We start from the raw sequence: 26,554 nt of genomic DNA on the forward strand, positions 1-26,554 counted from the left end.
TGGAACAGGGCATGGCAGCCTCGTCGGCAGAAAAACATAATTCTGATCTTAAGGAACCAGAAGCTAAGAGTCTGGCAAAATTTTTAGCCAGTCCAAGAAATGATGGCGTTGAGTAGGGAGCCATCCCGCCATCACATTGGTGTAGCGGAAAACGAGTTTACAACTAATAAATAGGCTAGAAGAATACTGTGCATATAGCCAACTGTCACTGGGTTAACCGTCGACGAATCCAACCGTTGAATGGGTCAACCGTCGACGAGGCCAACCGTCAACGAGGCCATCTGCATCAACACAGCTAACTGTCGACAACGCCAACCCGCGACGAAGCCAACCGCTGACGAAGCTTTCCGTCGTCGACAAAGTCCATTGTTGCATTGTTGGATAAAGTTAATAGTCGACAAAGTTATTGCTGAAGTTTAACGTCTACGGAGCGGACCACCGACGAGGGGACCATCGAAGCCAATGATCGACGAAGTTTACCATTGACGAAGATGACTGTCAACGAAGTACACCGTCTACGAAGTTTAACGTCGACGAGCTACCGTCGACGAGCCCACTGTCAACGAAGCTTACTATCGTCGATGGGCCAACCGTCGACGAGGACAACCGTCGACGAGGACAACCGTCGACGAGCCTTACCGTCGACGAGACTTATACTGTCGTCAACGAACCTACCGTCGACGAAGCTTACCGTCGTCGAGCCAGCAGTCGACGAGAGAGCACTGTCCTTACTGTCGTCGACAGAGCCACCGTCGTCGACAACTTAAAAGTTGAAGATGGCCTTTAGTCTTCAACTTCGTCGACCCACTCAACGTCGTCGTAGCCGAAATGACGATGATGACAGAGTCTTTCATCGTCGACGGGCGTGTTGACGAGCCCGTCGAAGGACTGGCACCTTTTTATAGTGTAATGGAGGCAGTAAGAGTCTGAAACACCAGAGACCAGGTCCCGTAGGCGTGGAGGCCAGCAAATTCCGTGGAGGAACAATATCCAGAGGATCCTACGTCATCCTTTGAGGCCAAGGAGAAGGAATTTCAGAGCCACACCCACGCTTAGAGAGAACTTAGCATGTCCAGAACAAACACTCTCCATGTCAGAGACAGGGGTGTCTGAAGTCTACAACCTCTGTAGCCACAGAAGGAGATGTGCCTCTCCGTTCTCAAAGGTCCTTTGAGAAAAAGGTTCAACAGAACCTGCGACTTCTCACCTCAAGTTCTGGAAAAAGACAGAACTATCTTAGGGTCCTTAGAAAAAAGGCGAAGCTTAGTTGAAAATAAGGACTTCTTTGAAGAAATGTAAAAAATACTTGCAGAATGGAGAAATTTTGAAGAAAAAACTGAGCAGAGCTCAGGGAGACTCCCTTCACACGACGTGCGGTAGAAATTCTGAGGGCCTGAGCTTCTGAGGAGAAGGTTCTAGAGGGTGCGACAGCCTGATTGGCTGGAATTTGGACTATCATAACGACATGGGTATGTAAGTAAAGTGATTCTCCCTCAATTCTTCCTTATGTGTTTATAATGTTCTATGATACTTTCAAGCATTCTTTTGTTATTATTAAATTCTGTTTTATTATTTATTATTATTACTATGATATATATTTATATATGTGATATTTTACTACTATTGTATGTACCGTGGGACTCCCACTTCGACGACGGGGGATATTCAAGCATGTGAATCTATGAAAGACACCCCAATACTGGAGAATCACTGCGCTGGGGCTGGAAGGGACTCAGAAAGAGATCCAAACTAGAGATACTATATTCCCCTCAATGCCACTTGCGCATAACCCACAGCTGCCCCCTCTGACGGACAAGGCTAGCGTGGCGCTGGCGCGCAAGATGGGAATGATTACTTTTGCAGACCTCTACCCGGAGGACACTTTCCGCCCCCTTTGCAACAAAACAACACTCAGCCTAGCTTTTCAAAAAAACTCCCATACTGTCAGGTGCGAGCGCCCTGCCGGCAGGTGCACCCCGCATACCCCTGCCCCCCACCTTAGTGCTGACCAACCCTTCGCCTCGCAGGCTCATCATACGCTTATATAGTAACATGCAGGCAACATACCCGATAACAGAACCAAAGGTACTAGCCGAATGGAATACCGAACTTCACCACCCTTATCGGTGGAGCAGTGGCGCTTCTGCTGTAGCCAACTACGCAAGCTATCACCTAATTTTAAGTTAAGGCTGATTCATTTTAAATTTCTTCACATATTTTATCGAACCCTCATGCAGATACACTGCAAGGGTCTGAGACCTGACCCGAATTGCTGAAGGTGCAGCGCTGCATCGGTAACGTTTATTCACCTAGCGTGGTACTGCCCCTCCAATGTGGCATACTGGGTAGAAATAATTGCTAACATTGGAGAAATATCAAGGATCTCAGACGAATCCTCACCTCTGGTGGGTGCTCTAGGATTTGTGAAAGAGACCCCCGCCCAACACCCGTAAACTGCATGCCATGCTACTGCTATTGGCCAAGCGCAGGGTGGCCATACACTGGGGTAAGCCAGCCGCGCCTGCGGTCAAAATATGGTTTCAGGATGTCGCATTCTGCCAAACGCAGCTCTCTATATTTTGGGAATTATTGCCTATGGCCTCCAGGCCTAAAGACATATGGGGACCGGTGTATGAGAGGCTAAGACTCAACCAACCCAGTGTTACCGATTCACTAAATCCTATAAGCAATGACACAGATGCCTAATTTGCTAGATGTCTACAGGATTGATGATTAAGGGGTGACAAATCAAATCACAGGTCACGTCCAGCATGCACAAATGTAGGGTGACACTATGTGATAACTGAGGTATATGTGCTCTTAAAGTAGAATCGCTGATATTGAACAACATTGTAATGTACTTGACCTGAAATTACCGGTATTGTTATTTTTTGTGAAATTGATCCTTATGCTTTTGATGACATGCAATATTCTGTATAATGCCATGTATGTTAGGAAATGCCAATAAAAATAAATAATAATTAAAAATAAATGATCAGTCAGATCAAGGCAGACCTCGCCCAGTGGAGGCTGTACCGCTTGTCCTGGCTTGGACGGATAGCTGCCTTCAAGATGACTGCTCTCCTCAGAGCACTCTTTTTGTTCAGGGTCATACCTCTGACGTCTCCAGTGGACATGCTTCGGACCCTTCAGGCTGAATTCAAACGTTTTGTCTGGGATGGGAAATGCTGGTGCTTGCACCGCAATTTGGGAGATTGATTCCCAGCTAAGGGGGGGTCTTGGAGTGCCCAACTTGACTCCGTATTACCAAAACGTAGAGCTCCATTTCTAACTAGAATGGAAGCACCCCAAAACCAAGAGGCATTCGTGCTTTACGAACTTGGCTCAGAAGACCTGGCTTCCCACTAGTACCTTATGGTGTAGTAAATCTCAGAGGAGTAGATCTGAGAATATCCAACATGGCATGAAAAACTTATGGGATACTCACTGAGAGACAGTAAAAGGTTGGGCTTAGCTACTATATCAACAAAATAGCTCCAAGAGACATCTGGACTCTTCCGGCATTGGGAAACAGCAGTGTTGTGTTTCAGATTTTCTAAAGAGGGTACCTTTACTGGAGGGGGCTCATCATAATGAGAGTTTGTCAAAAACAGATTAACCTACCTCTTTGATGGACTTTGAGTGCATCTGTACACATTTACCATTGTTGTGTTCGCGTCTCGATCCAACTGTATCACATGCAGGCAATGTGTGGGTCTGAGATGATCAGCTGCGTCATATAGATTGGACAGGGCTTTAACCTAATATCTTAGATAGTGACATGAGACACATCGAGGGGCAGATTATCCTGACAAAGTTGTGGTCCAATACAGAAAAAAACACTCTGAACATCATTGCAACAATGTTGTGAGGTCCATATCTGCATCTGAAGAATAAAGAAAATGGACCTGATATCACAACATGGGATGATGCTTCATACGGATCCATATCACCATGTCATGAGACAGATCTGAAGCTAGGGCCGCTGTCTCATCTCCTAGTGTTAAGAGGAAGTTATTGCTAGGAAAATGTTCTCTGGATCCAGTTTGAAGCCAGGAATATATTCAAAGATGAGAAATCAGAGGGAAAAGGCGTTCATCAGAAAATGTACACATAATGCCGGAGTTCTAATAAGAGAGGACTGAAAACTCCTGACAAGCAAACACGTATCATAGAAGAGTTGTGCTGCTCGGTTTAGGGCGAAATCTTAAATCACTGGTCTATTAGGTATTTGCTACTTTTTGTCTTCATGTTTCTAAGCAGACTAGAACATATCAGCCCTCATGCACATTTGTTCCTGTAATATTTATTAAAACCTCTGGGTGATCCGTATTAGGACAATAAAAGTATAAATCTGGCACAAGCCAGATAGGTTCCGCAGGCATAATGGTATATGAGGTTTCCCTATTCACAGAAGCCCGTGCTCAGCACACAACCTTTATGCAACTGCATGGTGGCCTCAGAGATTGGTGCTGGCAAATGGGAATTACATTGCAGGGAGCAGTAATTTTTATTGCCCGTTCACAAAATTGTGCACTGGATTCCAGTAATTTTGCTTTACACTATTGATTTGCCACACACTACCTACCCATTCACCATTCAGGAATCGCTACAGTGTTAGCCCCATTGTTCATTAATGTGACTGCATAAAATAAGACCTTGGTATGAGGAGCCTGGAAATATGATTACGTTTTCTTTAAGAGGACCAAGGTCAAAATGTTACTAAAATATGCACATTGTGAAGTAAGCCTTGGAAGAGCAACTGCATTCAAAGTAGAAAGTGACTATGAACTGTTTTGGTCTGCACTTAGCAGGCAATAACTAACCTTTTTTTGATCAAGCAGAAAAATTTTCAGCATGGAGTTTTGTCTCAATGGCATATACGATCCAGCCACTTCACTTCTGGTACACAATAAAGCACTATCACACCTGTTTGTGATTTGCTATGGAAAAAAGTACACCTGAAGCAGTCTGTACATATTATTTTGGGTGTTAATCAGCACAAAGCCTACACTACTTTACACATCCGAGGCCAAATGTACAAACATTTTGTACACCTGGCCTCAGGAGTTGTTGTTAGGCACCAAATCCAACTGTATCCCCACAAAATCTTCACAAAAACGCACTACACTCAGAAGGCATGCAATTTTTTTTTACCTGCATAAGTACAAACAAATGTACCACTGTCAATGTCATCTACACAGCGGACGCCCCAGCCTTTGTCTTCCGTTTTAAACACTTGGAGTCGCACTTGAAGTCCATGCTGCACTACTCTGTTTTGGCATGTGAGATGGTCACATGTACAAGACATACTGCATTCAAAAATGCTGTTAATGAAAACATACATACATGAAATTACTTGAAAGAAATCAAAGAAAATAAATTACAAATAATTGCACTATGTAAAACTGAGAAAACAGAAAAAATATATCATCAACATACATGGAGGAAACACATTTTCTCAAAACAAACTCAACTTACATATGTGTTGACCGTCTTCAAGGGTTAAACAATTTCTATTCCAATTTACACAGCTCGCTATGAAAGTGACAAATCCTTAAAAACATAACTCTTCATGCTCCAGCCACGTGAAAATAATGTTAGTACTTTATTTTCCAATTTCAAGGAGCTTTCCATTCATGATGATAGTTTTGGAATTTATAAGTGGTTAAGACTTCATTGAGACAATACATGCAAAAATGAAGTGCTAGGAGATAGAAATGCTGTAGTTTCAGTAGCAGGAAACGGGTAAGAGGGCAGAGAATTCCCCACATTCATACAAAATACTGACTTGGAGGTCTGTAGACAATATCTAAAATGAAATGCTGTAGTGAGTCCTTCTCTGACAGATGGTAGATAAGCAGAGAATAGTTTTAAGTTCCTGGCTGTAGTGAGACTAATGATCCTAATCAAGAAACCCTCCTCATGGGGGCAGGGGGAGTGGATAGTAAGACAATGTGATCTTGCAGACCTTTGCCAGCATCCCTTAAAATCTGACATTTACCTTACGCACTGGAGTAGAAGGAAAGATCACCAATGGGAAAAAAACATACACAAACTTAAAAACACGGCCAAGAGCCCCTTTCTGAGGTTCGTCCCTACAGAAAACAGAAAGTCACCATGCAGGAAGCTTGGTGTTGCAGGGATCAGGGAGTGGAAGCTGATGCGGACAAACACTGTGGATCTAGAGTGAAGAGGGAGTGGTGTAACCCAGTTGTTGGCAAGAGTGGCGACCAAGTGAAGACATGGAACATTTAGAGGTAAACCCTGTTCGCCAAAGAGCTTTACAGAGTTCCAGGGAAGAGCTTACATCCTGACTCTCTCTGCCAATGATCTAAAGCACTTGTAAATATGATAGATGGAATCAAAAACACTAATAAAGCAATGAAAGGGGGTGAAGGTACCAAGGCAATTGTCCTCACAGTTGAGTTCTTTGCTAAGTTTGTGGCCCTGTTATCAATGCACTTGTTAGAGCTGTATACCGGGTCCAAACCAAACACAGCCTATGCATGACTACACAAGCACTGGTGGTGGTGCTCCCTAAAGCAGACAAAGACAAGTTAGATGTCATTTCCTATCCCCAATCTCATTCCTAAACACAGGCTACAAAATACTGGTAAAAAGACTGTTAACAGTTCTCCTGGATTTGGTAAACCAAGACCAGTACAGTTTTGTATCCGAAAGAAGCACCTCCCCCAACTTGGGGAGACTGATCCACATACTAAGACGTGTACCAGAGGACACCCAATAAATTGTGTATATAGAAAAAGACTCTGGTCCTATCCGTTGAGAATGTATTCTAAACACTGAGACTCATGACATGGGATCCCAAACACACACTTAAATATTTACTTGGTGTTTGCATCTACAGAAAAGCGGATGCAGTATCAGACAGTAACTACAGAAGTCAGACATTGGCTATTTGAGGGACTGGCACAATTCTTGAAAAATATACTAATATCAGTTATGCGGAGCACTGCGTTATCAAAGAATACTCCCAGACTACTATATAATTAATTTCCCAAACATCACGCTGACCCGACCAGCCAGATTGTTGGTGAGACATAATGTGAAGAAGTGAAAAGAAATGGACGGTCTGGAACAAACTGAAATTGCCCATTACAGTAGGAGGGTTGGGAATCCTAGATCTAGAAGGCTAAGAGGTGGCACAACTACAGTGGGTGTCAAAATGGCTACCCCTTCCCTGGAAACAAATTACATAACAAAGGTTTTAGGACCAATATCTATTGTGAAGGTACTAAAGGGCAATCTCCCTCCTACAGCAACCCAAATCCATTAATGGGTAGTAGTGGCAAGAAAACGCTGGACTCGTCTAATAAAGGCTGAAAAGTGGATGCCCACTGAACGGTCACTGTGGTCCACACCTAATGTATGTTGGATCGAAGGAAAGTCATTCTGTGCCTCCTAGACTGCAGCAGAAATTCTACAAGTAGGCCAACTGAATGAAGTAAAAAAAACTGATCGCATCTGAGGTCATTTGAATGAACTATGACATATGAGCTGGGCACTTCTAAACTTACAATTGAATAGTGACCTGGGAATATGACTGGAAAGAAACACCAGTATACAAGATGGTACCGACTTAATTGACAATCTAACAAGGGAAAAAAGGCCATCACGCAATTATAAAACACCATTAGGGAAATGCCTTCAACGTGGGAACCTCAAACCATGATAGGAGTTAGATCTACAGGCACCTCTCTATAATACAGTGAATGAAAGCTAGGGAGTTTGTGAACAAGGGGTATAGAAATACCTGCTTCAAGTATATCAAGTTCAACTTTCTCCACCAGACTTATCTGACCCCAAGGCAACTGAAAAGACTATAGCAAAATCTGGAGAAAGTTGAACTTGATATACTTGAAGCAGGTATTCCTGAAGGCCTAAAACAATGCACATCCTGGGACGAGGTACCAAGCCTCCTCCCACAGGATGGGCAGGGTTCACATTGGGGAAACTTCAAAGTCTTGCCGCCTTTGTGAGCTTCCCTAGCCCACTTGCTGCTTTCATCAACTGGTCCCCACTGGTTCTGACCCCCACTTTGGGAGGGAGAACAGGCAGGAAAAACAAGTGAGGAAGAGAGGTGTGGCCCACCTCTGCCAACTCCACCCCTCAGGTGGGGGAGGCAAGGTGAAGCACAACTATCAGTCCCTGCCATCTTGCAGATGGGGAGAGGGGGGGGGGGGACTCAATCAACCAGGGACAGGCTCATGCCCCCCTCCCACTGGAGGGTGGCATAATAGGGGTTGTAGGCTGGAGGCTCTAGACCATCACGTAATGCAGAAAATCTACTGCTTGAACCTCCCACTTTCAAGAAGGAAAGATCGATGGCCCAATCCTTTTCAGGCAACACGGTGAGAATCTGGAACTTCAATCCGCCTCAGCTCAGGACCACCGCCTCCTACCAGGCCTTCAAAACGGACCTCAAAGTTCTCCTCCTCCAAAGACACCTCCAAAAGTAATTTCACGTCTTCTCTATTATCTGAAGAAGACCTCCCTTTACTGAAAATTCTATGCTCCATGACTGTGGAAGTGCCTTCCCAGTGTGTTCTTGTGGTTGGAGTGTTTGCCATTTATTGCAGTATTATCTTTGTACCTGTGTTTGGTACCCTTTTGTAACATGCACACACCACTTTTCTCTTGTAACACACGGTTTGCTACCTCTCAAATTTTGTTTGCCTTTGATACTTGCACAAGTGCCACCATTGCCTATGTAACGTTTGTTCTTGTGCCTGAGTGTCTAGCATATATTGCAGTATTATACCTCTAATTGTACTTTGCTTTCTCTTGTAACCTGCACACTTGTCACTTTCCTCCTGTGCACTGTTTGCTACCTCATGTATTTTGTTTGCTCACAATTGTCACTTTTACCTCATGTAACTTAACGTCCGCTTTTGTAATCTGTTCATGTGTAATTTTCCTCTCATGTATCAGTTTTGTTCCTATTATGAAGCGCTCCGACGCCTTTGGGTAAAGTCCGCACTATATAAAAACGCATAAATAAATAAATAATGCCTTTTACCTACCTGTAACGCCCCTAAATCTAGTATTTAGAGGCACCCCTGAACCTTGCTTCCTCAGACAAGACGTAACTCCAAGAAGAAGAAAAACCGAACAGCTGTACAGCAGCTACCAAGAGGAAGACGCCCACTGACTTGGCCCCAGCCCTACAGGCCTGTGTCCACCTTGAACCTGCTCCTGCAAAATCCTGGTGTGTCCTGCAGCCAGCAACCTCCAACACCCTGGAGGACCCGCTTGCCTTCAACTACAAAGTCTGCCTCTGTCTCCCGTGAACACTGGATTTGTTCATCTGAACCATTGGCTCTGGCCGGACACTGCAGATCCGCCTCACTCTGCACCTGCCGACCACTGCCCGAGCTCGAGTGGGAAAACACCATGAGGAGGTCACCCCGGCGATCCTGACCTGAGATCCTGTGACCCCTGACCGGTCTCAAGCCCAACCCAAAATCCAGGAAATTACTTCTTTGCCTCAAGCCTCCAGCCAACGCTTGAAGCCTAAATCCAGAAGGTCCCCCCAACCGTGACCAGGAGCTGGTGAGAAAATCTGACCCCAAAAGGCACCCCTGCACCCGACACTCCACAGCCTTGTGTGCTCAAACCGACGGTGCCTAACCAACCCCTAACTTCCCAATTTACCTCTCGAAGTGGTGGTCGCACCCAGAAGACCTTCGTTCCAGAGCCTGCAGTGCCTTTGCCAACCAGAGGTTCCCCATCTAAACAAACAGGGCGCCCGACGTCGAAACAGCACCCTGCACCTGGCCGCCTTAGTGCCGCTGAGGTTGTAACAAGAGTGTATCCTTGACCCTGCGGGAACCCTTGTTCTAACCCCACAAGCTCAACTCCAAAGACCGATTACTTACCTGGTAACCGTTAACTTTGTTTCCCCATTTGCCCTGAGCTGAATTCCAGGAGCTTTGCTCCCAGAACCAAGTGGCCTGCTTGTCAGCAGCCACCGACCGGAGGCCCCTATCCCCCATTGGATAACTTTGGGCCTCAGCACTCTGCACTCGGCCGCCCTAGTGCCTGCTGAGGGTGTAACAAGAGTGTATCCTAGACCCTGCGAGAACCCTTGTTCTAACCCCAGAAGCTCAACTCCAAAGACCGATTACTTACCTGGTAACCGTTAACTTCCTCTTTCTACATAGGAACCTATTGGCTGTTTTTCTCTGGAAAATGTTTTAAGTGTGGAGTTGATTTGTATGGAGACCTGAAAAATGACAATTGTGCAAAACTGATTTTACTTACCTTTTCTTTAGGAAATGTCCCAGTGTGATATTTACAAAAATAACTATTGATGGGCAGAATGCAGAACAATGTCGTACCTTCACCCCAGTACGGAGATCTGGGCCTAAATCCATTGTTTTATTGCTCGCCATGCCATTCCACTTTGGACCCAGTCATATACAAATCAGTCTTGAACCTGCGCCCAACGGGAACAGTCCAACCCGAACTGCCAGGCCAGGTCCTCCCTGGACTGGAAACAAGCATCCTAGGACCAGTTTCCGGATTTCACCCCTCTTCAGCCAGGATAGCTTGTTTCCAGTGGCATGGAGAGCACAGGACTCACGTCTGAGCATACCCATCCCACTCGGGGTGACAAATGCAAAAAGAACTATTGATGGACAGAATGCAGAACAATGTCGTAGATTCACCCCAGTACAGAGATCTGGGCATAAATCCATTGTTTTTTTGCTCACCATGCCATTCCAGTTTGGACCCAGCCAGATGCAAATCAGTCTTGACCCTGTGCCCAATGGACACAGTCCAGCCTGAATTGCCAGGCCAGGTCCTCCCTGGACTGGAAACAAGCATCCTAGGACTGGTTTCGGGGTTTCATCCCTCTTCAGCCAGGATAGCTTGATTCCAAGTGGTATGGAGAGCACAGGACTCACGTCCGAGCATACCCGTCCCATTCGGGGTGACAAATGTAAAAAAGAACTATTGATGGACAGAATGCAGAACAATGTCATACATTCACCCCAGTACAGGGAAGACATGGCTTGGCAGTTTGGGCTGGACTGTTCACATGAGGCACACGGGCAGACTGATTTGCATATGGCCATGTCTGAACTGGGGTGGCGGAGTGAGCTAAAGAATGATGATGGATTAAACCCAGATCAATTGACTGGGGGTGAGTGCTTGCAATGTTCAACACTCCGTCCATCATCTCCTTTGGTTTTGCTTAGTATGCCCTAAGTTGGCAGGGTATGCCCAGACGTGGGTCCCTTGCTCACTTTGCCACTGGATTTAAGATAGCCTGGCTGATGAGGGCTGTGAGCCCGAAACCGGTCCCAGGATGCTTGTTTCCGGTCCAGGGAAGACATGGCTTGGCAGTTTGGGCTGGACTGTTCCCATGAGGCACAGGGTCAGACTGATTTGCATATGGCCATGTCTGAACTGGGGTGGCGAAGTGAGCTAAAGAATGATGATGGATTAAATCCAGATCAGTTGACTGGGGGTGAGTGCTTGCAATGTTCAACACTCCGTCTATCACCCCCTTTGGTTTTCCAGTGTGATATCTAGGCATATCACACTGAGTAGAAAAAGTAATCTCAAAAGTAACATAAAAGGAACTTACCTTTAATTCTTATTGCAAAATCGATACAAAGTAGATGTACAGCATTTCACAGTATAGCATTACCAGCAATTCAAACTGTAACCATTTCAAAGTACATTTACAATTGCATTTCAAACTGTATATTAACTGCAAAGTATTTATCAACTTCTGTGCCAGGCTTGCTTGGTTCTAGAAAATAAAATAACTAAAAGAATATTTTTATACAAAACCAATTGGTCTGAAGCTCAGTCTTTGAGTGTGTGAAATCATTTGCCGACTGAGTGGGTACAATAAATGCTTAACACTGTCCTCCGATACTGCTTTACTGATCGATCGCGCTACAACAAATAGAGAGTGAGGTGTTATCTAACTTCACCTCTGCCTACCTTTGGAGATCCACTGGACTCTGTGCACACTATATCTTAAATGGGATAAAGTATATACAGAGCCAGCTTCCTATAAGGGATTTATATTAAATACAATTGATATCACAAGCACATGCGCAAGCGCTGTGTAGGCAAAACATATAACAAGCATTTGCAATGCAATAGGTCTCGCATTTGCAAGACTTTCAGCTATTGTCTTCATAAATATAAAAGCAAGCGCCATGATGCAACATAAAGCACAGCGACTGAGTTGAAATACATCCTGGGACCTTTATGTACAATAATTAAAAAAACTTAAATATAAACATAGATGCACAGATAGACACATAAAATGTGAAAGCATAGATACAAAGAAACACGCATCACAGACAAATAGGCACACACAGACATGCCCACTTTTGTAAACACAGGCACCTGCAGCCGTATACACAGATAGATGCAACCATACAGCAATACACACACACACACTCATGCACCATGCAGGAACAAGCACATACAAACACAGACACATACGCACACATAGACATGCACATAAGCAAGCATGCACATTCATATATAGAATCACTGAAGAGGAGATAGATATACACACGTATGCACATATACAAGGGCACACACAGTCACTCCTACTTACCTACGCATATGTGCACACTGAGACACACATGCATGTGCAAATATACCCGCACACACTCCTGTGTCTGTCTCTCCCCTGTGAGATGATTTCAATAAAATATTTATTTTACACCTCTGAAAAATGCAAGCATTTGACGGGGGCAGCGGGCAGGTGGAAGCAGCATTGATGTAGGGGTGGTGTGGGAGGCAGGAACAAGAATGGACGGGGAGGAGGGGAGTTGGCTAGCTAGAACATGCACTCTGTGGAGCGCAATAACAAGGAAGTTGCCAGACTCCCACAGCTGGGGGGCCAATGTTCATGCCTACAGTGCTGAGGAGAAAATAATGTGTGCCCTGTCTAGGAGGATGTAAATCAGACATTATTTGAAGAGGGCAGAGCCACCTGCCATAAGAAGTCACTTCTGCACAAATCAGCGCGTTTCAACAAGCAATCTTTGGAATCCAGGAGGGAAGACAATTTTAGGAAGGGATTACGGACTGCGAAACCGATGTGTTAAAGGAATAATAAACAAGCGGAACAGGAGGTAAAAGAGGGTCTGAGTTTATTTTTTGCATTGCGTTTGCAGTTAGAGTGAAAGCGCAAGGCAAACAAACACGCGCCGCCATTAACAAAGCCCCTGTCCGAGTTTATTTTTTGCATCGTGCTTTCAGTTTGAGAGAAGTGTTATGAAGTGTTCTTGAAGGTGTAGCAAAGAATACAGTCTTCCAAAGAAAGATACTGAAAAGTGCCCTACTTTTACTCTCTAAACCACACAAAATAACCTACAAGAGCCACCACAACAATGTCTGATCTACTGCAAAATAGGTTACATCTGGACCCCACAGGCCCTAACACATACAAGAAAAATAAACAGGGAGGGAAAATGACAGCACAGGGTTCCCAGCCTCTAAAACTGGTAGCATTTGTATCCAAAACTGGATGCAGCCTTATTCATCCATTCAAAAATAAAAATCATTGTGCACCATCAGGAAAAAAGCAAGCACTCCCATTATTTTTTAAGTTGAAAAAAGTGCTCCTCTCACTTAGACAACTGAGATGGTGTATTCCTCCTCCACTGTGCTTACAAACGTCCCCCAACTATCTTGTGGAAGAGGTGTGGCGCAGCGGCCAGGACAACTGACTTCGGAACCCGGGGGCTCGCGGTTGGATCCCCGGTGCCGGCGGCAGATCAGTCCAGCACCATGTGACTCTGGGCAATAGCTCGCTTAATCTTCCCGAGGGCCCCCAGCGCCTTGACACCTTCAGGCAATTGTTCACGCTTTACAAATACCGGACATTTACATTTGTTGAATCATATAAACCTTTCGCGGTTCACCTGACACAGCGAAGTGCCAATTTCAACTTCAGTGAAAGGATTATATAGATAATTAGGATTGAAACATGGTTAGCATACTGTGGTGCAATGGATAGATTGTTAACTAGATTATGAAGACACTGCCACAAAACATCACCATTTGCGCTGTTGAAAGAAAGGCAACCCTGAACCAAATTTAATCCAGACTGAGAGCGACATCAGAAGTGAACGTTTTCAATAATGCAAGCAATCAACGTAATGAATACTTAAAATTGCTATGGTCAGGCAAGTGCTACTTTGACAATGCATTTCAACATGGATGACTGGATATATGCTGAATCCTATGTTGCTGTCACTAGGTGTACATGAATCATACGAAGATACAGCAAGCAAACACTGGTTTGAAAACTGGTGGATGGATTTCTGATGTACGAGGAGCTGGTCTCTGGTAGTTGAGACTAACATATAGAACAGGAGTTCTAAACCTTCATGGCTGTGACCTAGTGCTGCAAAGTAAAATTAATAGAAGATCAGCAGCAATGAGTCATAACATTAGTAAGCTCCCACAGTTCAAGAGTACATATGCCAGGAGTTAAAAGAATGCAGGAGAACATTTTTGTGTAATATGTCTGAGGAGATACCTGTGCTTAAATAAATAAATAAATATACGGTCCACTAAAATGAATTGTGTCGCAATAAGGAATGCATAAACAGAATAGTTTAAAATCATGATCTTTAATTTGGTATGGAACTGTAGCATTAACTAGCAAGTGGTGCGTTTCAGTAAGTGATTGACTTCGCACTGTCTGGCAACTGTCATATGGTTTGTTAAAGGCAAATGTTTCTTCCACAAGGTTAAGCGTCTGCCTCTTCAAAGCGTAATACAAAAAATAAACTCAGACAGGGGCTTTGTTAATGGAGGCGCGTGTTTATTTTTTGCATCGTGCTTTCACTCAAACTGAAATCGCGATGCAAAAAATAAACACGCACCACCATTAACAAAGCCCCTGTCCCGGCTGCCAACGTCGTGCAGCCTTTGTAAGCAGAACAAGCACGCAAGTGGTGCGTTCGCACTCGCCACAGCGAGACATCTGTTTTGCATTATCGGCCACGATAATGCAAAACAGATGTCGGCCCTGCGGGTAACAGACACCAATAGGCCCGCATTTGCCCAATTGCGTGCTGTCTTTGTTAAAAAGACGCATGCAACGCCCAATAGCCTGCAACAATAGCAAAACCACACGCACGAGCGTGTGGTCAGCTTCAGAAGTCCCTACATGAAGTCTCTCGCTGTGCGAGCAATGATGCGCACTGCAACGTAAGGCGCGAGACCTAACAAAAACGATGGACTACAACAAAGGGTCTGTAGCACGGAACATTAATATATGGTTTGGAACTAAACACAGGAATATAACAAAAGCCTCTGGAGGATGCATAAATAAATCAACATGATATTGTCATAAAGGTATTCCGTGTGGTGGTATGTGGTGAGACCTCTAAGTGACTATTATCGATATTACCTGTCCATACGTAGTGCCTTCCAGTGAGACTGACCGTGAAACTGCATGTGTATCTTCATCATTGTGCGTTACTAAAGCAAATTCTCCGTGTTAGTGAGCACGTGTGGCTAAAACTGTTTAGAGTTATGTTCAAAAATAGGGTTAGCAGTCTGCATAGTGGCTAATAGGAAACTATTGTGTGTGACTTGATCTCTCCGCACTTTTTAGACCAAATGCTCTGTGTTAGTGAGCATCTAGTGGTGAAACTATTACGAGTGCCGTTCAGTGATATGGTTATCTAGCTGCATGTTAGCCGATCAAAAACTATTGTAGGTGGCGTGATCTGTCTGCGTTGTTAATATGCCCCTACGGCATATATTTCCTAGTTCTGTGCCGTGATGTGCTCTTAGACGGATATTTATATCGCTAACAAACATTACAAACGTGCACTAGAAGCGCCTCGCGTGCGTTGCGGGTCACTTACTTCAGGTGGGTTGTCATACTTGCCCGGTGGTGTGTTTTCCTGCTCTGCGCCGATGTAAGTTAAAAATACGGACTCATTTGCGGTAGTCGTGCAGTTTCCTGCACGGTGGACATAGTGAAAGGGCTATGTTTCAAAAAATGGGCGCCATGTTGGAATACTTAGCTCCATCTGTATATGTCTGTGAAAACATTGTTATTCAAGCACTATTTGCTCTTCTCACACGAGTGTTTGGCAAACATAATCACAATGTTATATACAATGCATTCAGGTGATTTTTTTTAAAAGGAGCAAAAAAAAATAGTGTTTAAGTCGTGAAACATTATTCAGGGAGATCGATCAGGGGCTTCTTGTATAGTCCTTATGTGAGATATAGGTTATAAGTAACAACTGTATTCCACTCTGTCATTCATTCCAAACGGTTTAAGTGTTTCAAGTCTATGAATCCAATAATTCTCTCTTTGTAACAATGTCTTATTGTTATCTTTTCCTTCCATTTTTGAGACTGTCTCAATTATCGTGAATCTTAATTGACTGATGTTATGCGATGCTTCAACAAAATGTGGCTGGCTACAGTAGATTTGATCATGTGAAGGCGGTAATCTGGAATTAGTGGAATGCAAGATGATATATTTCCAAGTAGTGATTTGTATAGCATAACTGAAACAGACTTTTTCTGCTAAATTTTTGTGCTAGTTGTTGAATCCTTACCTGTCTTTCTTGTGAGGCGAATGCCTTGTCCTGGTTCGTATCTAGAACCGCTCCCAAGAAAGTCAAGGTTGTTGACAGTGTGAGACAGAATTTCTGTTTGTTGACTGTGAGGCCCAGATTTGTGACAAGTGTGAGACAGGTTGATGTATCTATTGTTGTTTGTCGAGATGAGGCTGCCTTTATCAACCAGTAGTCACGGTATGGGAATACCTACACCCCCTTTTGCCTCAAGTGAGCTGCCACCATAGCAAGACATTTGGTAAAGATGCTGGGTGCTGATTTCAGTCTGAAAGGGGGAAACTTCAATTGGTAGTGGGTGCTGGCTACCTTGAATCATGGGAATTTGTGATGCTTTGGGAGAATTGGGACATAGAAGTATGCATCCCCCATGCGATCCCCCAAGATTAAGAAAATTGAGGATATATTGCAGGGTGACCATGCGAAAGGATTGTTTTCTTAAACACTTGTTTAGGTTTGCGAAGGTCTAAGATGGGGCAGTCAGTCTCCTGACTTTTTCTTGATCAGAAACAGGAGTAGAAACAGATTCCTCTTTGGGTCTTCTGGACCATTTCTATTGCTCCTTTTCTTAGCATGGCTAATCTCTCTTCAAGAAGTTGTTTTAGATGGGGAGGAAGTGCCCCTTTTGGGGGTTATTTGGCGGTTTTGTGATGAATTCCAACGTGTGCCCTTGTGTGTGTTGTTATGCCATTGAGGGAGATAATTTGAGATTCTACCCCCAAGTTGTGTTTGCAAATTGAGAGGGATAAAAGGGTCAGTGGATCGCTTTCATTTTGGGAGGTATATAACACATATGTGAGGTGCCAGAACACTAAAATGATTCACCATTACAACTCCTTGCCCTCCCAACACCTGAATATGAGAAAGCGGAGTTCTTTAGCTGCCCTGATGTAGACTGTAAATGAGCCTAATCAAGCCAGCTCTAACCATACCATAGACTTATGGGCAGGAAACCATCTATTTTCCTCTGGTGTTATCTAGTTACAATACATTTACTTATTTTACTTATATGTGACGTCTTCTCTGCCATGAATATTTCAAAGAGAATATTAACAGATATTCAAAGGTATACCAATGTGTTTCACACTGCCCTCAGTGGTGAATTAATGCTAAATGTAACCACAACTTGCAATAAGACCTAATTTTAACTGCCAGAGTGCTAGAGCAGTTGATTGACAACTCAGACAGGAGAAAAAAACGATCTAGTTGCTGATGCCCTTGAAGAGAGGCTCTAATGTAAAGGTGGCATTTACCTCCCAGCTTCCTGGATCACTATTGGGTTGGGCTTCGGGATTGCTGAAGGTGTAAGTGCATCTGGCAGCAACACAATGCTGGAGAGTATGGTCCGCCACTTTAGAACTGTGCTTTTCGTATAACAGTGAGAGAGAAATATAAGCCATATTGAAGCCTGTAGAGATGGGCCTTTCAAAGTGGTGTAGCACGAGACCAGGGGTGTGTTGTCCTGAATGGACCTGGAGGTGGTCTATGACAAGATGCAGATTCATTGGTCTTGCATGTCTGTTGTGGGTCTCATGACCATGCTGGTGGCAAGGGGAATGTGTGGTGAGCATCTAAATGGGGCTTGAAGTTCCTTTTGACGTGTTCTGGTATTAATGAGAGATTATTCAACGTGACAGGGATGAAACTCAAGCAGGCTGTCCTGAGGTTGGCAATGCATCTCCCTAGATTCTGCTCACCTTGGGCTACATGTAGGTAAATCAGATTTACCGATTCATAAATACCGAATTTTATCGAATCGGTATTCATGAATTGGTAAATCTGATGTAGGTAATTATTCAGTAACAAATACCGAATCGGTAGGATTCGGTATTTACCGATTCGGTAATTACCGAATCGTTTACCGGGACTTTCTCACTTGCAAATCTAACGATGCACAGATTCCCGACTCTGAAAGCCTACAGTTCACAATCAAGCTAGACCCAACTAATTCACTCTCAGGGATCCTAGTATACCGCCCCCCCGGGCATCCTGGTTCTTTTACCAATGCCCTCTTGGATACAGTAGCAACACAGGCCCACTCCATCACGAATTTCATGTTACTGGGAGACTTGAATATTCACTTCAACGACCCTTCAGACTCTGGAGCAGCCGACCTGATCACTGAGCTGGCGGCCCTGGACATCCGTCTTCTCAACTCAGGAGCCACTCACATCAAAGGCCACCTGTTGGACCCAGTGTTCACTAGCACCCCCACGATGCAAGGGAGAGATTCCCTCCCCCTACCCTGGACGGACCACTTCCTAGTCCCCTTCCAACTCCCAGGAACCCTTAGGAAATCTCAAAAACTGCCTACCTACACCAGAGACAGGACCTGGTCCAGACTCCCCACCGAAGAATGGGCCAAGACCCTAAAATCAACTACCCCGGCTCACGAAGAAGACCCGGCCAACGCCGATAGCAATTTCAGAAAGTGGATCACGACCTCCCTTGACTCCGTACTCCCACTCAGAACGCGGGAAGACAAAACCAGCAAAACGGGCTCCGCCCCGTGGTATACCCCGGAACTTCGACAGCTCCGTAAAAACTGTAAGAGAGCCGAACGGCTATGGAGAAAAGACTGGCAGAACGCTAGCAAAGAGGCCTATAACACTTCAGTTAAACTCTATAAAACTGCTATTAAGCGCTCCAAAGCCTCCCACTACGATACTCGCATAAAGGAAGCCTCAAATTCCTCCAGGGAATCCTTCCTCATCGTAAAGGAGCTCCTGAAAGTACCTATCTCCTCCTCCTCCACCACCCCCCAGGTAGACAGAAGCAATGATTTAGCCACCTATTTTAATGACAAAATTGCCCGCATCCTTACCTCCCTTCCCCCTCCATGTCCCTCCAGCCACAGGAACAATAATTCACCCCCCTGCCAGACAGGAATACGCCCCCAACTTGCGACATTTAGGCCAGTAACGCCTAACGAGGTAGAAGTAACCTTGAATAAAATGAAAAGCGGGTCTCCTCTGGACCCTGCACCCATGAGATTCCTCAAAAACGTCGCCCCCGTTATCACCCCCACGCTCACGGAGCTTATTAACAGCTCACTCGCACAGGGATCGGTCCCCGACAGCTGGAAAAGCGCGGTGGTGAAAGCACTCCTTAAAAAGCCCCAGCTCGATCCAACAGATATGGCAAACTACCGGCCAATATCTCTCCTCCCTGGGATCAGCAAGGTAACCGAGAAATTGGTCAATGGTCAACTGTCCCAATTCCTCGAGACTAACAACATCCTACGGCAATCCCAAACCGGGTTCCGCCCGGGACACGGCACAGATACCGCCCTTCTTGCTGTCATCGAGGAGGCAAGGCGCATTCTAGATTCAGGAGGATCAGTGGCAGTGATCCTCCTGGATCTCAGCGCAGCCTTCGACACAGTCAACCACCGTGTCCTCCTCCATCGGCTGGCGACAGCAGGGCTCACCGGGACGGCACTCAGCTGGATAGAGTCCTTCCTTACCGGACGCACGTTCCAGGTGTGGGACGGAATCTACCACTCGTCTACCCTCCCTCTCACGAGCGGGGTCCCTCAGGGATCCTCCCTGAGCCCCACACTTTTTAACGCGTATATGGCCCCCCTCGAAGACGTAGTGACACCATTCGGTATAAAAATAGTGAGCTACGCCGATGACACACAACTGGTCGTCTCCCTTTCCCAACTAGACGACCACCCAGACAACCTGACAAACTGTCTCACCGAAATTCACGGTTGAATGTGTGAATCATCATTAAAACTAAACGGATCAAAAACCGAAGTGATGCTCATGGGTAAACAATGGGTGACCATCCCCCCAGCGGTCTGGCCAGACGTGTTCGGGGAAATCCCCACCCCGAAACACGAAATCAAGACCCTCTGAGTCTGGCTAGAACCCGACCTCTCAATGAAGACACAAGCGGCCAAAACTGCAGGTACCTGCTTTGGGCTTACGCGGACTACCCGCAGAATCCTCCCCTTACTTCCTCCCGCGTCCAGGAAATTACTAGTCCAAGGGCTCATACTGTCACGGCTGGACTATAGTAATATGGTCTACCTGGGAGCGCCGGAGACTACCCTGGCGAGACTGCAACAAACCCAGAATACAGCAGCCCGTCTACTCATGAACGTTCCCTCTAGAGTGTCTGCCAAGCCTGCTATCAAGGCTCTGCACTGGCTCCCAGTTCGCCAAAGGGTGGAATTTAAAGCCATGTGCACGGCCTATAAATTGATCAACGGTTCGGGACCTGCGATTCTCAGCGGCCTGGTTACTCCATACAAAGCACCCAGAGCTCTACGGTCTGAGAACGAGCACCTAGCCAACATCCCCAAATTCAAGAGGACACGTACCGGAGGCCGACGCTTTTCTGTAAAAGCGTCCACTGGATGGAACTCCCTCCCACGTTCCCTCAGACTGGAGCCCAGCTATCTGATTTTCAGAAAAAAGCTTAAAACCCTTCTATTTCCCAAATAAGCCCTCTGCCCTTCTCCCTCTCAGGTGGACACAAATCTCTCATAGCGCGGGGATGCCCTCGGGTCACCAGGCGCTTTACAAGTCGCTAAATAAATAAATAAATAAAATATTTGCCATTGATTCCTATGGGCCTTGAAGCCCATAGGAATCAATGGCAAATACCGATTCGGTGATTACCGAATCGGTAAAAATACCGAATTGCCAAGGGGGACAGGGTGTCACTTTGACACCCTGTTGCACCCCTGTTTCTGGATTGTGTGCCATGTGACACACATACATGCCTTTAGGGCATGTCTGTGTGCCACATGGCACAGGTATACATGCACAGATGTGCATGTACACAGGAATTCGTTATTTACCATGCAATAGTATTACATGGTAAATAACGAATTCTTAGGGGCCTGTGGCACTGTTTACTGTGCCACCTACATCTGGATTTACAGAATAGGTAAATTTACCGATTCTGTATTTTACCGAATCGGTAAATTTACAGAATCGGTAAATTTACTGATTCTGTAAATTTCAAGCCCCCTACATGTCAAACACCAAATACCGGTCGGTAACCGCCGAAATCGGCCGTTACCGACCGGTATTTGGTCTCCTACATCTGGCTCCTTGAGAATAGTGAGTATGAGAAGTGACTGCTGGCCGTAGGGAGCTGATTGGACCAGAGAGCTGTCCATCAGCCTGACTCCACAACTGAAAATGTAGTAGTGAGTGCTTTTTTCCTCAATTTACACATGGAGCAAACCTAAAATTGGCAAAGACTTGAAAAAGTCCTTAGTGGGAGGCCTGTCTACAAACTGAAGGTTTGATGCAGGTGATACAACAACCCGCAAGGCTGTCTGAAAGTTGGGTGCAGAGGCACTTGGCATGTGGAACATCCTCAGACTGGTAGCTGCTAGCTTTCCTGCTAGTACTTACTGACATTTGAGCCTTGCTGTGCCTTCCTGTTTATGAGAACTAACAGGTACCCCTATAAACTTACTAGGAACGGGTGGAGGAGGTGGGTTGGAAAAATGCCCCAGAAAAAATAAACTCCCCTTCCTTGCCCAGCAGGCAGGGAGGAAAAGTAACAAGTGAAGTGAAGTAGATACTTATATGGCGCGAAAACTGTCACCCTACGGGTATCCTGGCGCTTAGAGTGAAAAAAGCCTGTATAACAATGGAGAGAGCTGTCCGAGACAGGAACTAATTTTTGTTCCTAGGGAATAGCCAGGTTTTCCGGCTCTTCCTGAAGCACGTCAGCGTGCTAATCTGTCTAAGATTCTGGGGCACCTCGTTCCAGAGGCGGGCCGCCGCCACACTAAAGGCTCTGCCTCCTAGCCGTAATTTCTTGAACCTGGTGGCCGTGATCAGATTACTACTGGAGGAACGAAGCCGTCTCCCGGGGTTGTACCAGGTAAATCTCTCCTGCAGAGGAACAGGTCTCAAACCGTGGACCGCTTTATATACAATGCAGAGAGATTTAAAACATATTCTCTCCTTAAGAGGCAGCCAGTGAAGATCACTCAAGGCCAAGGCTGTAGAAGACCGACGCTGTCTCTTAAGCACCAGCTTTGCGGCCATAGACTGGACTCTCTGCAACCCCTGCAAAATATATTGCTGTGCTCCTGAATATAAGGAATTGCAATAATCCAGTCTATTTAAGATTATACTCCTCACTACCGAAGAGCGGGAGTCATTTGGTAATAGCGGGAGGATCTTCCGTAACATGCGCAGTAGCGATAAACAAACACCAATGGTTTTATTGGCCTGTGCCTCCATTTGGAGGTTGCGATCCACCAGGACCCCCAGATTACGCACTGTTTTGGCAGGGAACAGTGGTTCATCCTCAGGGGTGAGCCTAAATTCTGTCGATAAGGGGCGGGACACTCTAGAGTAGAGTGTTTTCTCTGAGCCAACTAGCAGTCTGACACATGCACTCCTGGAAGGTCCCCATAGATACTGCTTGTTTTCCCTCCAGGGAAAACACCAATTGAGTGTCATCTGCATAGTTGACCAGGTCAATTCCAAAAGATCTAATCATAGGGAACAGGGGGCGCAAATAGATATTAAAAAGTATGGGGCTGATCGCGGAGCCTTGTGGAACTCCATGATAAACTGTTGACTTAGCCGAAGTAAAAGGTGTCAAAGACACAGCCTGACAGATATGAACGTAACCACTGCAAAGCCAGTCCTTTTATCCCTATATTCACTAATCTTTCTACTAGCACTACATGGCTCACCGTATCGAATGCGGCTGACATATCCAGTAATACTAGGACCGAGAAGTTTCCATTGTCAGCACGCATTCGTAGGTTGTCCATGACTGAGGCCAGAGCGGTCTCCGTACCATGTCCTGGACGAAAACCAAATTGGTCCTTGTCCAGCAACAAATTTTCTTCCAGATAGCATGACAAAGTTTTACTAACTATTTTTTCAGGGATATGGTAGAAGGGATATGGGTCTAAAATTCGCTGGGGTAGTAGGGTCCAGAGAAGGTTTTTTTAACAGGGGAGTCGCCACTGCCTGCTTCCATACCTCTGGCACTCTCCTACCTCCAGGGACTGGCAGCAGATCTGTCGCAGCCAGGGGAAGGTTTCATGCCCAAATGTTTTCTAGATCTTATGTGGGAGGGGGTCTAAGGGAGCTCCCGAGGACACACTTTGGGCGAGCTGAATAAAGAATTCCTCCGTAGGGGGTTGAAAGTATTCCAGGGAGGTGTCTGTCAAAGGTCCCTCATGCACCTTCCTAGGAGACTCATCCTGATTGCTATGATCCAAGATCTGAAGTTCCCCAACAATTTTTAAAATTTTCTCTTCAAAATGAGGGGCAATCTCGTCACAAAGTTTCTGCGTAGCAACCACCTTGTTGCTCATGCAGGCAGGACTAGAGGTATCTCTGAAAACATTGAAGAGTGCTTTGGTACTGTTAGGTGCTTGAAAAAATGGATGTAGCAAAAAAATGTGCTTTAGCCATAGCGATAGACGCCTTATACTGAGACTGTAATGATCTAAAATTGGCTTTATCGGTCTCAGAATAGGCCCTCCTCCATTTTCTTTCAGCCTTTTTACATGTTACATGTAGCATTTTCAGCTCCTCATTGTACCATGGGGCAGAGGTCTTTTTCCTATTCTTAAGTCTTTTTTCTGGAGCCAATAGGTTAAGAGTATCAACTACATAGGTACAGTAAGTTTGATAGTTTTCTTTTACAGAGACATGGGGGTTAAAAAAGATTTTTGTTCGGGGGTGGTAGACGAGTCCTATTTCTCTCTAATTTGGCCCATTCTCTTATCTTTTGATAGATTACCGGCCGCATAGTACTAACTTCTACACCAGATATCATGATGTCAAAAATAAAAAGGGAGAGGTCAGTCCAAACCTCAACCACCTGAGTCTCATTCTGGTTTGCAAACAGAAGAATGAAATGAATGAAATGAAAACACATTTATATAGCGCGATTGCTGCCCTGGGGCGTCCAAGCGCTAGGGAACCAGAAGAGGGGGTGTAATGAGGCTGACAGAAACTGGGAGGAAGATGGGGGGCTGAATTGATTACGTGGATTTGAATAGATGGGTTTTAAGTTGCTTGCGGAAGGAGGCAAGGTTAGGGTTAGATCTCAGGTGAGGGGGAAGGGTGTTCCAGGTTTTTGAGGCGTTGAAGGTGAACATTCTTCCACCTGCTCTAGACCTCTTGATTCTGGGGACTGTTGCCATAAAAGCCTGGCTAGAACGTAGTTCACGGCCTGGGTGGTATTGGCTGACTAGGCTGCGCAAGAGTTTTGGGCCCGAGTCCCAGAAGGCCTGATGGGCAATGCACATTGCCTTGAAGGTGACTCTTTTTCGTACTGGCAGCCAGTGAAGGCTGGTCAGTGCCTCTCTGACTAGAGTTCTTCGTGGAATTTGCAGTAGGGTGCGGGCCGCACAGTTCTGCACCAGTTGCAACCTATTTAATGTGTACTCTGGGGCTCCAAAGTAAAGGACGTTATTTGAGTCCAGGCGTGATTGTATTATACCCTGAATAGCTGCTTGTTTAGCCTCCATTGGGAGCAGGGGTAGGACCTTCTTCAATGTCCGAAGGAGTCCAAAGCAGGTGGCGGAGAGCTTTGTGGCCTGGGTGTTAAAAGTGAGGTTCTTGTCCAGCCATACCCCTAGGCTTTTGATGTTATCTTTCGGAGCCGGGGGGGGGCCTAGACAGGTGGGCCATAATGACTTGAAGAGGGTCGGGTCGGCCGGGCCTAGCAGCATGAGCTCCGTTTTGTCCCCATTCAGCTTCAGTGAGGACAGCGTCATCCAGGACTTCACCTCCTCCAGGCATTTGGTTAGGCCCCCCCGATGGAGAATGTTGGGCTTCCTGCGCTAAGGAGACCACCAGCTGTGTGTCGTCCGCATAGGAAATGATCTTAACTCCATACGGACGAACTACATCAGCCAGTGGCCTCATATAGATATTAAAAAGCGCAGGGCTTAAAGAGGAGCCCTGGGGGACTCCACACTTCATCGGTATGCTGGAGGAGACGGCTTGTCCGTCAAATACATGGAACGACCTGTCACTCAGGAAGGATTTTATCCAGAGCCAGGCCTTGTCCACAATGCCGACGTTTGCTATACGGTTCAGTAAGGTGTTATGGCTGACCGTGTCAAACGCCGCACTGAGATCAAGGAGGACCACTGCCACTGATCCTCCTTGATCGATGATTTTTCTGGACTCCTCGACGACCATAAGGAGGGCGGACTCTGTTCCATGCTTAGGCCTGAATCCTGTCTGTGTAGGGTCTAACAGCAGATTGCTTTCCAGGTAGTTGACCAATTGGAGATTGATGTATTTCTCCGCGATTTTACTTACCCAGGGGAGTAGTGAGATCGGGCGGTAATTGGCAAAGTCCGAGGGATCCAGATGAGGCTTTTTTATTAGTGCTCGAACCATTGCCTTTTTCCAGGCAGGAGGAACCGTGGCAGAGTCAATGGACGCATTCACTAGATTCTTGATGATGGGTAGAACCGTCTGGGATGCGAGTAACATTGTCTCTGGGGGGGCCGGGTCTGTTGGTGAGCCGGATTTCACTTTCCGAGCTATGGATTCTGCTGCTTCTAGGTCCATACAGGTGAAGTGGTCGAGTGTGGGGAGGGAGGCAAGCTCTGGGTCTGACCCTCCGTTGTTGTTATGAGGTGACGTGGACACAGTGCTGGTAGGGAAGGAAGAATATATTTTGTTCACTTTGGCCGAGAAGAATTCTGCCAGGTCGTTACATTGGGCGGTTGATTTCTCCTCGTGAACACTGGAGGGGGGTGGTTTAATCAGGGACTGCAAAGTTTGGAAGATTTCCCTGGATTTGGAAGATGAGGTTAGGATTTTGTTCGAGAAGTATTCTATTTGGGCAGTTTTTATCTGCTCTTTGTAGGTTTTTATTTCTTCCCGATATCGGGTTTTGTCTTCCATAGCGTAGTTTTCGCGCCATTTTCTTTCTGCTTTCCGGCAGTGTCGCTTTTTTTTTCTCTA

At 45.7% G+C, this 26,554-nt stretch overlaps 1 protein-coding gene across 3 annotated transcripts in view; it reads right to left on the bottom strand.

Moving 5' to 3' along the window:
• Positions 1–26,554, bottom strand: part of SETDB2 (SET domain bifurcated histone lysine methyltransferase 2) — a 535,415-nt gene that overhangs the window by 272,965 nt on the left and 235,896 nt on the right. For all 3 annotated transcript variants that reach the window (XM_086934967.1, XM_086934968.1, XM_086934969.1), the window contains one exon: positions 5,158–5,327. In XM_086934967.1, the coding sequence (XP_086791093.1) occupies positions 5,158–5,327 (170 nt within the window). The remainder of the gene's footprint in view (positions 1–5,157; positions 5,328–26,554) is intronic.

Source organism: Lissotriton vulgaris, chromosome 8, assembly GCF_964263255.1.
Source record: "Lissotriton vulgaris chromosome 8, aLisVul1.2, whole genome shotgun sequence".
Taxonomy (NCBI): Eukaryota; Metazoa; Chordata; class Amphibia; order Caudata; family Salamandridae; genus Lissotriton; species Lissotriton vulgaris.